The 17,565-nt window shown below is 36.8% G+C and overlaps 1 protein-coding gene across 1 annotated transcript; it reads right to left on the reverse strand.

The window, feature by feature from the left end:
• Window positions 1-13,045: 13,045 nt before the first annotated feature.
• hormad1 (HORMA domain containing 1) lies at window positions 13,046-17,082 on the reverse strand. Its single transcript, XM_019086801.2, has 15 exons — window positions 16,751-17,082; window positions 16,568-16,649; window positions 16,233-16,377; window positions 16,089-16,149; window positions 15,894-15,930; window positions 15,749-15,769; window positions 15,585-15,611; window positions 15,360-15,427; window positions 15,043-15,194; window positions 14,530-14,687; window positions 14,311-14,400; window positions 14,154-14,205; window positions 13,976-14,043; window positions 13,792-13,872; window positions 13,046-13,525 (listed from the first exon to the last, which is right to left on the reverse strand). The coding sequence occupies exons 2-15, from the start codon at window positions 16,598-16,600 to the stop codon at window positions 13,445-13,447; spliced, it is 1,074 nt and encodes a 357-aa protein (XP_018942346.1). The 5' UTR covers window positions 16,601-16,649; window positions 16,751-17,082; the 3' UTR covers window positions 13,046-13,444.
• Between the last annotated feature and the right edge of the window lie 483 nt (window positions 17,083-17,565).

The raw sequence follows: 17,565 nt of genomic DNA on the forward strand, positions 1-17,565 counted from the left end.
AAGTTATTTGAAGAGTTTAACTCCTTCGCATCATAATGTTACTATCTTGTCTTTGAGACATTAGAGACTGTGTTAAAAAGCTCATATAACTCAGCACATAACACCAATTAAATGTATTTTATGTAGTGGCCTAATGTGTTAAACCGAATAAATATGGACATGCGACATTTCTACTTTTACAACGAAAACATTTTACTGACTCTGCAAATTTTTGTATATATTGTATATGAAGATCAAAGTTGGCAGACCACAGCTCCGAAAGTAGAAACATATTTATTTATGTTCTCACCGCAGGTGACGTTTCGAGCCTAAAATCTCTTCATCAGAATAGTATATATTTATATACAGAATATTTTAAATAGCTACTGTATATAAAAATATTTTCAGGGTAGCCTATGTAAGGAATAACTTTAAAATTCACCGCAATACACAAAAAGTAATATGTATTATGAGGTATATATCCAGATTAGTTTGCATGCTTGGTATTTTCAGCCTCCTGATAAATCTCAAAGACATGTTATTGATCACATTTGAAAACTGTCTTGTTTGTGTGCTTCTTGAAACCTTAGTGCCAGAATATTAGAATTTATTTTGCATTTATTTTGTGAGAAGACATAGGCTACAAAGCGAAAAACATTTCTGTTGAAACATAGGCTTCATTCAGCATTAGTAATATTTATAGAAACATTTAATAGAAAATTACTGTTAATAATAATCAGTGTTTATACTCGTAGCCTTATAACAGTTACGATGCATTTTTTTTTTACTTGTGCAGTAGTATAATTTCCCTTAATCTAGCTGTTCTTGTTCATCCAGGTTTATCTGTTTGTCTTTTAATTGCAGCGCTTTATCATATATATTATATATATAATATTACAATTAAAGACTTTATTAAAAACCATGCAATATAACAAAATAAAAAGAACTAACGCAAATCTACTAATGCAATGGAAAAAAAGGCTAATATGAAATTGGGCAGCAACCTTAAATTGTAATGAAAATATTTTATTGTTAACCTACAATTATGACACTTATTCCTTTCAAATTTAACCAATTTAACCCATTTGACAAGTATGCAAGGATGTTACTAAATCTGTGAGCTACATTATTTACATTCGGCAATATTTGTTTTCATGCGTTTTTGTCTCCTGTATTAGTGTTAATATTGTATATAAGTCTTAATATTTTGGCTTCGGAAACGAAAGCACCAAATTAAATGAATTAAAAATGATAGGCTGCGTCCTACAAACTTAACCGTTCATTTAAATGCAAAATATAAAAGGGCTAGAACAAATAAATTTCATCCAAAAATAATAGGACGCATGGTGAATAATAAAAAAGAAGTCGATCGATAAAAAAGTCAATAACTCAATTAACATGCCCGAACCACACTGAGAGCAGGCCCACGAAACATGGAAAATCACATGAAAATAAAACTTTGTTCGCCTGACTGTAATGGTACACTGTAACTTTACAATTATTCAAAAGTCAAACGGAGGATTATGTAATAATTCTAAAAGTTTAAAATTACATATCTATAAATGACATATATAAATATTTAAAGTATAGCAAAATATTTAATTTTCTGGGATAGCTAACTGCATCAGAAAAGGTAGGCTACAGAAATTCATTAAATAACTTCAGTGTGTTCATGAACGTCAAGATTCATTTTACTTTGTTAGATTTTGCGTTGAAAAGTTCAAATTTAAGTTGAAGTTGAAGTGTGAAGCCTACATTTTTAACTGTAAAAAAAAAAAAATAATTGAAATACATCTTACATTACACACGATCTTATATAAGAGAATCTTAATACGGTACTGCTGTTAATGTCAACTGGATGTATTATTTTGTTTAAAATTATATCTGGTTATGTATATAGGCCATACACAACTTATTTTGTCCCGCACGTTTCAAGAATTATTCACTAGAATGTACAAGTACATTTACACATATAACAGGCCTACTACAGGCCTACATATATGTGTATATATATATTAAAAATAGAAACGGTTTTCAGACAAATCCTGAGAGAGATTTATAATTCTCACAAATATGAACACAAGACTGTATTAGGAGAGTCTGCTGAATTACTATTAAGGTCATGCTCATATTCAGCTTTCAGTAACGTTTCACTAGTCACATTCACAAACTCAGCCACAATGTTAAAGGATAATCTTTTCTATGATTTTACGATTTAACCTCTGAGCCACAGCAAGTGTTCAACCGCATTGAAATGTGCGCGCGCCCGTGTATTTGGTTCTGTTTATCGATTGGGAAACGTGGGCGTGCTGCCAACATGCAGGATGGCAATCTATTATTACCATTGTGAATTATTAGCAATCGGAGTCTAACAACCGGCCATATATATAATACAGCATGTTTAATATGAATAGCTAAAAGATTTCTAATGTTTTACATGCTAATGCATAGCGTTTAAATTTGACTGAACCTAATTCAATTACGCAGTAAAACAAGTATAGCATTTTAGCCTTTAGTTTAGACAAATTTTAACGACATAGCCCTATCTTCAATGCAACAAGATGATGCAATCCAGATGAATCCGTGTGGAACTGGTTGAATCATATTTAAATAACTTCACAACATTTAAATTTACATTTAAAATTCTAATAACAAAAATAGGGTTAGATTTTTGTCACTAAAATTAAGATGCAAGGCCTTCTCCAAATCAAAAGCAGCAGCTCTCAGTTCTAACGCTAAAAAATCCTCTGTCTCACAACACTGAACATATAAACGCATTGACATGATTCTGCCTACATTTCCATTGCACGTTCTGTCCACAAAATAACAACAGCAACGGCAGAACACTTCAAACACCCACATGCATAGCACAATATAAATACACATCTAAGCAAACACAATGATCTGCTTTTTGTCCATGCAGAACAGTCACACCTCCTCAGCTTGTGAGTGAGTGTGAAGTGAACCTTCACATTGTTTATGTGTTTATAAGAGTGTGTGTTCTGTATATCCAGTCTAATAGATGCTGGGTGGGTGGAGGATCTGAGATTGCCTTGCAGTCGGTTAGCATCCTTTTCCCTGACCCACTCTCTTCCATTTTTTTGCTTCTTCCCATCTCTCTTCTTCGTTCCTCTCTGTGGGGGCTAGCATCCACGTCCTCCATCCCATCTTCAGTTTTATCATAAGACAATGTCCTCCTGTCCCTAGAAATCCCCCATTTTGGGTGTCCCCTCTGTGTCCTGCATCCGTCTATTTCCACACAATTTGTCCTGTATTCATTTTGCTTTCCTGCCCGGTGATGTGGCGTCTTCCCTGTCTCAGTGTGCGTGTGTGGCTAGATGCGGTTTCTGTTCCTGCTCTTTTTAATCAGCATGTTAATAAGAAAGGTAACTAATCAATACGTTCAATGGCCTGGCGATTGATACCATCTCAGCCTCCCTCCCCTCTCTCTTTGATGCACACACACACACACACACACACACACACACACACACACACACACACACACACACACACACGTACACTATGAGCACAAAGGCCAAATAGTAATCAGAAATAAACATTGAGAGAATAATTACTTTAGTTTGAGTTCAATGATTTAACAGTGATCTGTCTGATACTGGTATCTTTAAGGAATCTGAAGTGTGGAGAAGATTTGAAATTGATATTTCAGAGGGAATTCAAGCATTTGCTTTATTAAGTGTTCAGGATCCGCAAACACACAGGGATGCTTTTTTCACTTGTATCAAAGCACATGGTGATACACTCGTATTCCAACATCAACACCAAGAGTAAAAATATCTCTTAGTGAGTATGTGTGTTCTTCACCCCAGGGTAAGGTCTTCTACTACAAATGGCCAAATCCAACAGGGTGGAAAGAGAAAAATGGCAGAGGATAAAGAGAATTCCGTTACAGAAGAAAGTGTTTTGAGGGGAAACATTAAACACACATGCAAACACAGAATGGCCTTTAAAGTTGACATTCTGCAGACCTGCAGTCATGCTTTTACTTCATGATAGTTTCTTTGCAGTGTGTACATAGCAAAGTCCTCTTATGTTTGCCTTTGGTTGCCCTTAACTGTTTGCATGTTGAGCTGCCAGATCAGAGATACTAGATTGTACATTCTTCTAAAGATAAGTGTTTTTTTTCCCTTGCATTTTAAAATGTAACATGCAAGCCTTTTTAAGATAAAGGGTAAAATGCAAGGATTTTGTAAAAGGAATTTTCTGTGTTAAATGCAAGTTAGCTAAATCAATAGCACTTGCAGCATTAACTAAATAAGGTTATGGTAAAGCACTTACAATGGACGTGAATGGGGCAGTTTTGGAGGATTTGAAATAAGAAAAGTAAAGCTTTTTTTATTTTTTATAAAAGCACTTAAATTGATTCTTCTGTATAAATGTATTTTTTATGTATTATTATTATGTTTTTGTGGTCATTCTAGGGCATTATGTTGTTATGGCAACAAAAGTTTTAAAAAATGGGGTATAAATGCAAAGTTAGTAATGCATAGTTTACATATTGCAGCTTTAGCTTTTTTTTTTTTTTTAAAGAATAGGGGAACAATTCAAAATAAATTTTGTGTAACCCAGAATATTCCTATAAAAGGATAAATGAAAATTCTGTAATCATTCTCACCCTCATGTCGTTTCAAACTTGTATGACTTTCTTTCTTCTATGGAATACAAAAGAAAATATAAAGTTGAAAAAAGATCTTTTGAAGGTAAGTAAAAGACGTAATTTTCATTTTTGTGTCACCTATCCATTTAAGAGGTACCAGGCAAATGTTCTTATATAAAAATATACTGTATCATTTACAGTATCATTAAGCTTTACCCATCAAATGTGGCTTATTTACATGCTTGGAATTATTAATGACTAATTGAAAAAGCCTAAGTGCCATGTTCCAGAAATCTCTGATATGACAGAAGCCCTATCATATTTCTGGCACTGATGCAAGCTTGTGTTTCAGCTCACGGCTCTCTCCGAATGTGGCGTGTGTGTGAGCGTCCCTAGGGGGGTTTAGAGTGACCACTGCCCCCTGACCCCCCCTTACACTGTCACCCCACAAACCTCCATCAGAAATGCACCAGTCACCTAGCAACAGAGGCCTGGTAGTCAGAGGTCAAAGACCAGGGGCTACCGCAGATATTACAACACACTCCAAGAAACGTTAATATAGATTTCCAGAATTACAGTCATCCATTTTAAGAATTATCTCATGGCATCATTTTATACTGTATACTATACATTAAGCCTCCATTTAAGCATTGTAAGGTAAAGCATTGTAAATGGATTGTCATGCTTGCACATGCACAGGAAACACTGAAGTATAATAAGCCTCTCAGCATAAAACTAAAAAATGTTAGGGATAAAAAAGTGTGCCCAAACTCTTTTGACAGTAAAGCCTCTTTGTTTTCCGCTGAATGACAACAAAGGGCAACGATGACCATTCCATTTCATCCAATCAAGAAAAGGTCACTGACCTCTGGCCCCAGCTGACCACAAGGGGAGGATGGGCACAATCCAATCACCTTAAACAGTCTGAGGCAGCACGTCCAGGGTGGAAGGAGGTAATGAAAAGAGGGGGGTGTAGAAAGGCACCAAAGAATGGATGAGTGCAGATGCAGCATTAATCTGAGCCTTGATCAGGGATGACTGCAGCACCGTGAATGGAGGGATGAAGAAGACCAGAAGGATGGAAGGCACATCCACCTCGACTCCATCTGTGCTGAAATTCACTTACCACACCTTCAGTCTGACATCATCCGAGAGGAGTTTAATCATCATTTCCGAAACAGGAGTCACCACAATATGAAACTTATGGCCTTGATGACCTAATCTGCTTGTTAAGTCATGACATAAGGAACAGTGTTACCATGTCCAAGCCTCAACGTGTCTCAGTTGAGAATACTAGCTCAACAACCGTTTATAAGCACTGTTTATTCATATCATACATTTGAGCTAAGATTTTAAAAACTCACAGTGTACACTGCAGTCCACAGGCTCACGGCGTCCTGGACAATATTTTAATGAGTATAAAAGATGAATCAGTCTGGAGATAAGGTTAGGATCATGTTTTTTTGGTAGTATTACAGTACACCTTGGGTGTATATTAGCACCGTTTGTTGGTTGTTTTTGCCAGTAATAGAGCATTTGGATCCATGTGTCGCCAGACTTAAGCAGAATGCCATAACTACTAAAGTCCTGTTCACGCCAAGGATGATAACCGCAGACCTTAGTCAGGGTAGCATCATATTTAATCTTTGACAAGAATGAAAACAAGTCTGTGAGGTATAGAAAAACAGTGCATTCAATGGATTCTGAAGCTGTTTAACAACAAATCTGATGACACATCTTTAGACAATTTTTTTTCGTTTTTGAAAGTTGTGAAATTTAAATGATCTAGGACCTTTATATAATGCATGTCATTGTAAATACTGTAAGTCTATCCCTCACAGCTTCATTTTAATCTGTTAAATTATGCTAAATACAACTTTAAAATGTTAATAATCATTCAAAATCTACTAGAACAGGGAAGTCTACACCACAATGATAATGACAAAGAGGAACATTATTGAAATAACTTTAAGAGCAGTTTTTTTACACCTAATAAATGATAAAAACATTGACAGCCAATGAGAATTTTGAAGTGTTTTTTGAATTTTCAAAATTCAAAGTGGCAGATGACCTAACTGTAGTGTGCAATTATAACAAAAAGAAATAAATAATAAAAAAAAATAATAAAAATAAAACCAGATTGTTATTGTCCATTGGTGAGGACGATAATAAAGTAATTCTTGGTGTAAACAGACCTTAATATTTCCTTCTAAAAGATGACCCAATACTTCACAGACATTTTATGAAGGCCAAACAAGCCAGCTGCATACAAACATGCTTGAGATTAGGCAACTGTCACTCCATTAAAAAAGAAAAGGCTGTTCTGTACACACACACAGATGGCTGGTCAGCACGTGCCTGAAGGAGGGCAGAGCAGTGACCCTCAGCTGGACACTATGGCCAGGTCAGTGACACTCAATCCGTCCTTTAAGGCCAGCTGCTACTAGTTCTGTGCTAATGGCACCTCCCCAAACACACACAAACACCCTTAGGCCCCCTCAATCTGCCTACACTGACCAGTGAAAAGGCAGGGATGGGATGGGGTGGGGTGGAGGACAGCTGGACACTCGCCACTCTCCTGCCTCCTCAGGGGGTGTCCTAGTGTGTGTGGGTACATGTGAGCAAGAGAAAAGCTTAATAGCCTGGTGTGGATGAGAGCAATTGGAACCAAGAAGAAAAAAAGAAGCGAGTCTGGCACACATATAGACCCCACAGAGAGACAATTAGCAAGTTAGCAATGACCCATTTTAGTTGGCCACCTGATTTCCACCTTAGATTTCATTTTCTCGTAAGCACTGTGACAGAATCTATCACCTGGCGGCAAACCTGTGTCATTTAGCATTGTGGCTACTTTGGCTAAAGTACCCCAGCAACTGTAGGTCCAATGATCCACAGCTCCAGGCTTTCCAGTACCATGGGCCAGACTGAGTTAGACAGTCAATAAATCAATAGGTCACTCTCTTTCTCTCTCTCTCTCTCTCTCTCTCTCTCTCACACACACACACACACACACACACACACACACAAACACACACGCACACGTCACTGCAGGGCTGAGAGGCCACATGAAACTACCATTGATTGAAGGGGGTAGGGAGAGTTTTGACAGTCAGAGCTGTGCATGTGTGTGAGGTTATGGGGCTCACCTCAATTCCTAACACTGCAATAGGGAGTTCAAAACAGCCTCAGTAATGCTTACACACTTAAACACACACACAGCAGAGGCGAAAGATCTTGGTGTGACTATACCCTTCTGTCAGCTCAGAACACACATTCTAAGTGAATGAAAGCCTTTGAGCTCTATCTCAGATTGTCCTTATATAACTAGGAATAGACAATATATTGGTAATTGGTTCATTTTAGTTTTAAAAAAAATATTGTTTATATTGGATATTTAATTATCAGTGCTCACTTGTCCTATTTTTACATTTAGATTACCTTTACTGTAATCTAAAACTCATTGAAAGTTGATATTTAAAGGCGATAATAATTTAATAACACCATTAAAAGTAATCTTTAGTTAACTTGGAAATGAACATTCATTTTTCATACTGTACATTATAATATTGTGATGCAGAAATATAACATTTAAAGTGATACATTTTAAACTTCAGTGTTTTATTTTTTATTTATTTTAACAAAATAATGCATAATTTTAATTTTGGCTATTTATTAGTTACATAAAATTTAAAAGATTATCAGAATTGGTCAGAAATAACAATGCATCCCTATTTTAACCATTTTTTAGAGATGTAGATTTCTTCCAAAATGAAAAATAAATGTTCTTTATTGGCATCAATGGTTCTAAAGAGAACACTGAACATCCATGGAACCTTTCAAATGCACAAAAGTTATATATATATATATATATATATATATATATATATATATATATATATATATATATAGTAGGAAAAGTTTATTCAAATTATTAAAATGTTCTTTACACTAAGAAAAAAATGGTTGTTTTAAGTATTGTTCACTGAAATGTTCTTTGGGGAACCCAAAATATTTATTCTATGGCATTGCTGTGGACCTTTATTTTTAATAAGAGTGTAGGCTGATTATACATTATTATACATCAGCTTCACTGAGCATGTTATTGAACTTTATTGTACAAATTAACTAATGTTCTGTGTAATGACTTTTTTTTCCTTGAATGCAATCCATATTCACATAGATTGCGTCTAAAATGATTCGTCAAGTTGGCTGGCTTCTAGTGTTAAGTTGTCTGCTGATCCGCTCTTTGTTGCAGTGTTTTGCTCACTCATGCAATCACTGAAAAAAGCCTTAGACTGTTCTTCTCAAGCTCTCTTTTATGACCTCATCAAGTCAGCGGCTGCAGCATTGAACATGTTTACTTGACCTGCAAATTGGGGTCAACGTAAAGTAAAGACCCGTACACTTGTGCAAAGAACACAGGCAAATAGTGGCCATTAAGACATTGGATATTGTGTACACCAACAAAATCTTATACAGTATGCTTTTTGTGGAGAAAAATGAAAATTACACTGTAGAAAATAAAATAAAAAATACATAACATATAAAATTGTATAACATTTACCCTTTTTGAGTAACACTTAAACCAGCACAAGCTAGCAGGGACTAGCGCAAGGTGGCAGGGAGTAGAAGACAGGTGTAAATAAACGCCGGGGTTCTGTCCTTGCTCTGTGAGTTGCCATGGCAACGGCTGATAGAGCATCCTATCGATCGCACTGTCCAGTCTGAATTGTGCAGCCCCTGAACCCACATTTTTTCTCTGTGTGGTAATGGGTGTGGATCAATACCTGATATCGTATGCCTCTTTTGCCTTGCGCCTCTCATGGCCTCCATAATAGTGGTAATGATAGTGAGAGGGAAGGAAAAAGAAAAGGAAGAAGCCTGAAACAATAGTAAAAAAACAGCTGGATCTATTTCGTCACAATTGCAAAGAAAAAAAATCAGTTCCTTCTTGGACCGAGAGGCACGCTCTTAAAAACAATAGACAGCCATCATGACACTTTGCCTGTATTATTCACAAGTGCGGCACTCAGAATTGCCACGCATTATACTGTGATCCACACAGAATTCGGTTTCGCCAGCATGGAAACTGTCACATCTGATTTTTCCACACATCTCCCTGTCTGCATATGCGAACAGCCACACGGCATTTACCTAATGTGAGGCCATTTAGTCCAGCCATTGCTTTGACTGTTATACAAATCAGAATGGCCAGGAAGACCAGGCTGCACCGGTTCAGCAAGAGCTTGTGAAGGAGAGCGAGGCACGGAGAAGGACCTGCGGGAGCTCGTTTAAATCTGGCCTGAGGGATCCCTCCAGCTAGGGGTCATGGTTGGAGTCACAGCACACTGGATTTAAAGGTGGGGCTCCTTAAGGTGCCTCTGTTGCCCCGAGGCATAGCCATCACAATTCCTGCAGTGCTGGAAATGAAAGCCAGTGTAGGACAAAGGCCCTTCCCTTGCTTATGGCCACTGCTCAGAAAAATTACTCAAATGATTGAGATGTCGGTTACGTCTTTCTTTTTGCCTCTGTCCTCCCCAGCAACACCCTAGTGTGAGTTTAAGAATTACTGAGTGGTTTGACTTCTTTAGTGAACATAGACTAAAATGGCATACATTCAACACAGTACAGTTCTATTTGTGTTAAAGAAAATATTTTAGAGTATACTGACTAAGAACGTTGTCCACTGATATATATATATATATAATTTTTTTTTACATGCATAAACTTTCGTCATTCTAGGCTGAGGAGTCCTTGATCTCTAGAGACTCGACTGAAGTTGCTCAAGCTGTTTTTGTGTTTCAATCAGTGCTGCACGGATTTGGCTGTTCGCCTGCAGTACTGAGCTCTGTGCAGCGGTACAAATGTAAATCCGTACACCGCGGGGACGGAGTGTGAGGGGGAGCGGAGTGGCTGCCCTCGCATCCCTGCGAGATGAAAACCCATCCACTCGGAGAGGCTCAGCGGCTATCGGGGCAGAAGTCAGGCGCGGTGGGGCTGGGCATGTGGGAGAGAGGAGTGATGGAGGGAAAGTTTTCTCTGCCTCCAGCGCTCTGCATACGTTGTGAGAGTGAGAGCCTGCAGTGAACTTGGCAGCACACTTCAAAACTTTATGGAGCAGACATGCACACTGCATCCTAATACAAGCTGTGTCTTGATTCGTGATTCTTGAGATTTGTCAGACGCTATGCCTTTTTTTTTGGCTCGCCGATATAAGATTTTGCTCGCCTACATTTTGTTTAAAGAGTGGTTTCTCATTGGGTCTGCTTTGTTCTCAAAGCGCTCAAATGTATTACTGAATTAATGTTGATCACATTTGGGTAAACTGTAAATTTAGGTGCCAAAGTTTTACATAACCACTTAATGGGTTATGTTTAACATTTAAAGAGATAGTTCATCCGCAAATGAAAATTTACTCACCCTCGTATAGTTCCAGACCTCTATGACTTTTTTCTTCTGTGAACAATATATATATATATTATATATATATATATATATCTATATATATATATATATAAATGTCTTTGTCCATACAATGAAAGTCAGTGGGATCTAATAATGTTTGAAAGAAAGACACATGAAGTTGAATATATGACAGAATTGTGTTGTTATACTTTTTATTACTTTTATTTTAAAGAAATTAAATTATTAAATTATCAATGTATAAATTATATTTTGCAACATAAGTTGATCTACTTAAACATCTAGACTACAGATGAAATCCTCCAATATCTTGTTTCTTTTTTTTTTTTTTTGGCTAAATGCTGTTTCTAGTCAAATGTAAAACAGATAGCACTGGTCCTGGATCCATGGGTGTGCAGATTTGGTATTCCATTCGAGGTCCACGTTAGCGAGCCACTCTATCCTTTCCAGGATCTCCATTCACTTCACAGTCGATAGTTATTTATCATCCAACATATTAGCGATTGCAGTGTCGATATGAAGTCCAGCGCTGAAATTAGTCAGTGCCAAGTCTGTAACTACAGCCCAAGGTCAGACACACTCTCCATTGACAGGAATGATGGTCCGCAGCTCACAGGCACATACATCCAGCCCAAGGTCAAGTGTACGGTACTGCTATTTCAGAGGGAACACGCGTGTAAAACACTCTGTCATGTTGAGGGATGCCAAGCATGAATTCAGCTTGGTCGTGACTCGTGACACATTTTATCTCATGGATACCAGACAATAGGGTAAAAGTGGAAGCCACTCTAAAAGATCCTATGCTTTTTTGTTTTTGCTTTGCTAGTTTGGTCATAGATAAAGGTGCGATTTTAGCTCATATTTGATTTCTCTTAGCTTTCAAAAGACATCACTTTGGGTACTAATATGAACTTTTCAAGTACTAATATGTACCATTTAGGGGTAAATAAATGATTAAAGAATGAATAATGGAAAAAAATATATACTATCAAAACTATCACTATCAGGAAGGCTGTGGGTATACAACATATAAAAACATTTTTTTTCCCCCTTAAAAAAAAAAAAAAAGAGAAAAAAAAAATTGCACTAAAAGTTTAGCCAAGCTGAAGAATTGCTAATCAGCAGCAAAACATTTTCTACCCTTCTGGCAAGGTCAGGGGATCACAGTCTCCTGCTAAATGTCCGAAGCCCCCCTCTCAGAAGCCCTGAGGGGTGATATTACAACACACACACAGCCTGACAACAGCTAACTTGGTTCGATTGCTTGGTCCAAACTCCACTCCACTACCCTCCCCTCCCCCTGCAGGTCTCCTTTTATATTTTACTTTTAGGTCCAAACTGAGATGTTTGCTTCATCCATGTGAGTACAAACATGACTACTAGCAGCTGCTGTGAACCAGGAGGAGAAGATGCTAAATGGACCAAACTCAAACCAAAAGCTCTTGTGTGAATGGGCAAAGAGGTTTCTGTGGTTTCTGATCAGTGACAATTCAAATCCCAAAGACAGCCAAGCCTGAAACTGAATATTTGGAATATGCAATTTTAGATGTTTTTGTCTCTAGGCAACTTCTTAGTACACTCAGGCAATGAGCAAATATTTTGGAACTAGATAAATTGAACGCTATATTAAACATGGACTACTGAATATTGTTGTTTCCATGGAATTTTAGAATATGTTTGCAAAAATTTAAAACTTTGCTATTTGTGTAGATTTTTTAATAAAATAATATAAAACTCTCATATTTTAAACAGCTGATTTAGCTTCAAGAAGCTTGCAGCAGGTGCAAATATACAGGAAAATTCAGGCTACTATTCTCAACTTTACATCAGATATAAGATATAAATACTTTTATAGATTCATTTTTTATATATTTAGACAGTTCAACAATTTCAGTGTTTCACCAGGAAGCTGTTACGTTGCTTAGCTGTAAAGATCAGCATCAGGAAATAAAGCCAAATCTAGTTTTCTGTTCAGATGAGTCTAATATCTGTACTTCTCTGGACATACATTTTAAAATTCATTATTTATTATATTATATCACTTGGCTTCAAGTATATCCATAAAACTGTCTGCTTTACTGAAGAAGGCTGCATGCTATTTTATTGGAATCACAATATACTCTGGCACAGTACATGCTGCCATCTAGTGGACTCATTACATTTGTACATGGTACTGTAGCTGCACCGACTAAAATTTTGTTATGCTACTAACATATCCAGGCATAAATTTATTTGATAGAAAACTAACATAAATAACAAAATACAAAATTATTTGTGCACTCCTCAAGTTATCACACGCCCTTGAACCATAAAACCTGTTAACAATGCATTTCTGCAACTGAATTAATAAAAAAAATAAACAGCATGTGTTAGTATGTTGCTATGTGACTGTACTAGAAATAGTGAGAGTATAAGTCAGTGTTATTTAGGCACACTGACTTTGCGCCTCTTCGGGGCTGATGGCTGGGGATCTTGGCTCAGAGGGAACTCTAACTGAGAGATCTGCAGACAGAGGAAGTGTATTTAGTTAATCAGAACAAGAAAGTTTGAACAACCTGTTTTTAAGTGACTCATTTGTTTACTTCACATTTTTTCCTGGCTCTGATTGCATGATAGAGTCATCCGAATGAGACACGTTAAATGAAACTAAATAGTTTTATTTTAAAACTGTTCAAAACATTTCAGTGATTAGACTGGTAAAAGATGTGATAAAAGTCCAACCAACATGACAAGATACAGATATGGGCCATGGGCTGTTTATTTCCCACCTGAGGCTCAAAGATGCGTCCGCTCCTGGTCTTCCTTGCGTTCACCTTAAGATCAGCAGTTTTCTTTACCAGACTGTCCATCTAAAATATACATAACATAATTAAATACAACTTCCTCTCATACACAGGCCACTAGAGCAGACTGATAACTTACCTGTGTGTGTGGTGAATTGTGTAACGCTACCTTTGCATTTGTGATGTCAAGATCCTCCTTGCTGCTTCTGTGAGCCTGTTGTGAGTTTTCCTGAGTTTCTGTAAATGTGGCAGACCATGAGTAAAAGCTGCTGGGAGTTGGTTGCATTTTCCTTGATTTAGACTCATGCTGATCTCATTAAATTGGCAAAGCAGAGTCTGATATTCACCTGAGTATTCAATGCCAGCATCAATGATGACTTTCTCCTTAGTCATACACTCCTGCGAGCAAAAAAGTCCATCATTTGAGATTAATTCTCACATTTTGTAATGGTAAGGCAGAAAAGAAAAAGAGGACATATCAGCTAGTTATTAAAAAGACCCCACCTGCTGAACTGAGGTCTCAGACATCATTCCATCTTCAAACATTTTCAAAGACCATTTTGTACTCACACATACTTCCTCCTCCTCATCAAACTGCTTACGCACATAAAAAAAAAAAAAAAAAAAACATAAAAAAAAAATATTTGATCACTGCTTTACACCATTGATTTAATATTTTTTTCTTCCAGACAGATCACTAGACGTCTAGCTTCTTTATCTCACCGGCTCAAGTCTCTTGCGCTCAGTAGTGATATTCATTCTGAGACTGTGAAAAGGTGTGACCACCTCTCCCATGGTCAGATTTACTGGTTCCCTCTCAAATATCAAGGTCTCGTTGTCATCGTCCTTGAAGCCAGGTGGCTGATACTCCTGAGGGGTCACTGAAACACAAATACACAGTGACACTGAAAGATAAATAAAGATATATTAGAAATTAAGATATGTATCAAGGGCATTTTCTAAAAAATTTTCCTCCTCTTGTGAATTGATATGGCAGGACAAATTAAAGGTCATCACGGGCCAAATTTGGGCCACAGGCCCTTGTTTGTGCATCTCTGATTAACTTTTTGTTGTGTGAAGATCTGCAAAGTATCAAGTGCTTTTAAATAATCCAAATTAAAATTGAGTTAACCACAATACCTTATCACATACTAAAAAGAAATAAATGACAAACAATGTACATGGGCAACTTCATGTACATGGTACTGTCTGTGGCAGATAGCGAGGTAGATTTACCTTCATCATAGTAGAAGAGTTTCATGTTGAGGCAGATGTTGTCAGGCAGTGGGCCGAGATTTTGCATCAGCATGTAAAGCTTGCGCACTAGCAGCATACTGGATTTCTGGGTGTTGTCACAGGCCATTTTAGTCAGACTCTGCCCATTTTTGCTGGAAACACAGACAATTATTTTCAAAAGCACAACATTAATATAGTCAGTATGCAGACACGTGGTAGTATATGCTATGGAAGCTATATACGTTGGGGTAAATATAGTAAGTTAACGATTGTAAACCATCAACTAGTTTTGATAACTGCTCAGACAAAAATGCCACCTCTCAAAGTCCATCTGAGGTCCATTCTCTGTGTAATTGATTTTAAACTGGTAGCATTCAGTCACTTTCTGCAGCAGAAGAAAAGATGGAAACGTGAAAATGGAAATTCAAGTCTTACATAAACAAGGTTGTCATGCACTGATTTCATCTGTATTATATTAAAAGAGAGATTAAGTAACATTAAAGTATGGCATTCAACCAAACAAAAAGACAACATCTGATCACCTGTGGATTGTCTGGATCACAGTAAATCTACAAGTAAAAGAGTAACATTATTATTAAAAAAAGACATATATAATATATAGCATATAAGCTATCATACTACATCATACAATGTACGGTTTTAAATTGATTACTATTTATTTTCAAATCCATTAGTTAATACTCACTGATAGAAGAACCATGCGCAGCTGATAAAGCAAAGCAGATGAAAAAGGTCAAAAGGATACTGTGAGTGATGATCAGTATATGTCTCGTTACTAAACATAAATGAAAACTACAAAAATACAGAAGAGTACAAAAGCACAAACTTACATATCTTCTTTGAAGTGCATCAAAACAGCCCTGCAACCTGAAACAGTGGAGGTGAGATACTCTCCGTGCAGCTTAAACCAGATGTTCTCCAAACAGATTATACTTCCAAATGATGTATTATGTACTTTAAATTGTAATATACATTTATCATGGAGGGAATGTGAAAACATGACTGTGTGTCAACTGTCCACTTACCACTGTACAATCTGCTGAGCACCAGGACAGCTATGCTCTCGCAGTATAAGGACTTTCAGCTCTTTGAAAAGAAAAAAAACAAAAACAAATAATAAAGTTAATCAAGATTTCCGTTACCTGTTTCACTTAATGAATAATATTTACCTCCAACATATTTGCGGCCATAGGCCTTTTCTGGGAAAAGACCCCTGAGGTAAGTGATGCTTGAGACAGCAATGGCTAAAAGTTTCTTCACAAGCACCAGTGACTGCTGCTCGGTGGACACCACATCAGGCAGCATCTGACATTTCTATACACACACACACACACACACACACACACACACACACACACACACACAATTGGTAAGCAAGATATTGTTAGATTTACAACGTTTGAAAAGGCTAGCAAAAGCCTAGACAAGCCACAGTTAATTTAGCGTCACACAGTAACGTTAGGTAGCATTGTGCTAACTTACATGTGAGACAAATAATCTTTACCTGAACAGGGCGCAGTTTCTGTTCACATGCCATGATGATTGCAACAGTTTACGTTACCAGTAAAAAGCCAAAAAAAGAGCATCTAAAAACATAATGTGCGATTGTTAGTTTTTGCCTTTGGAATTAGAACAATGTTCTGTTGCTCAACAGCACATAACAGTGCAAAAAACATAATTCTCTTACCAGATAAAGTTGAAGATAAAGATCTTGAGTAACTTTTGCGGGCAGTTAAATTGTAAAAGAACAACAAATATCTACTAATATTTAACAATATAAAACTGATGATAACAAATATATTGGCCTATCTTATCTCAACCGACTTTTTAAAACTGTCAATCCACCGACCGCGCGCGAGACTCCCGCCATAAACTCCTCCGTGACGTCATGCCAAACAGAAGAGCTGTATGAACGTAAACCGAGCGTAGATTAACAACAAAATGCGACTTCTCTTATTATTATTATTATTTGTATAATTACGTGTAAGTACCATATAAAAAAAGCAAGCATAGGCTTATGCAAATTAAAAAAATTACGCCATTTTTATTATAGAAAAGCGCTTAATTTGAAAAACAGCCACTGTGTACTAGGGCTTTACTGCTACGTTTTTAGTGATCTATTCGTTTTTCCCATACCGTTTTTTCCTACTACATTTTGTAAAATGTTTTTGTGCGCTGACATGAAAGTTGTTATAAAGTTTTCATTAAAAAAAAAACCCTAAGAAACACTTTATGACATGGTATGGGGCTATTTTCAAAAATGCAGTATGATCATCAACGCACTGTTAAAAGTACTAAATGTCATTCTTATCTCAAGCATGAGAAGCCTTGAACACAGATGGATATTGTTAAGGGAAAATATAATACATCTGGGGTCGGAGATTGCAGATTCACCTATTTAAACGCCAACGCATGACTGATGTATTGTAAATAAAGTCTACTTAGGCCTAGGCCTTATAATTACTATTTCAGTCAACAGTAATTACAAGATATTTCCTTGTA

The sequence above is a fragment of the Cyprinus carpio genome, chromosome A16 (assembly GCF_018340385.1).
Source record: "Cyprinus carpio isolate SPL01 chromosome A16, ASM1834038v1, whole genome shotgun sequence".
Lineage (NCBI taxonomy): Eukaryota > Metazoa > Chordata > Actinopteri > Cypriniformes > Cyprinidae > Cyprinus > Cyprinus carpio.

Excerpts from the sequence above, each read along its gene's own strand:
- hormad1 (XM_019086801.2), bottom strand. The coding sequence starts at position 16,600 with ATGGCATGTGAACAGAAACTGCGCCCTGTTCAG. Across the intron at positions 16,378-16,567 it reads AGAAACTGCGCCCTGTTCAG|AAATGTCAGATGCTGCCTGA; the intron begins GTAAAGATTATT and ends GTGTGTGTATAG. Across the intron at positions 14,044-14,153 it reads TGCTGGCATTGAATACTCAG|AAACTCAGGAAAACTCACAA; the intron begins GTGAATATCAGA and ends CCACATTTACAG.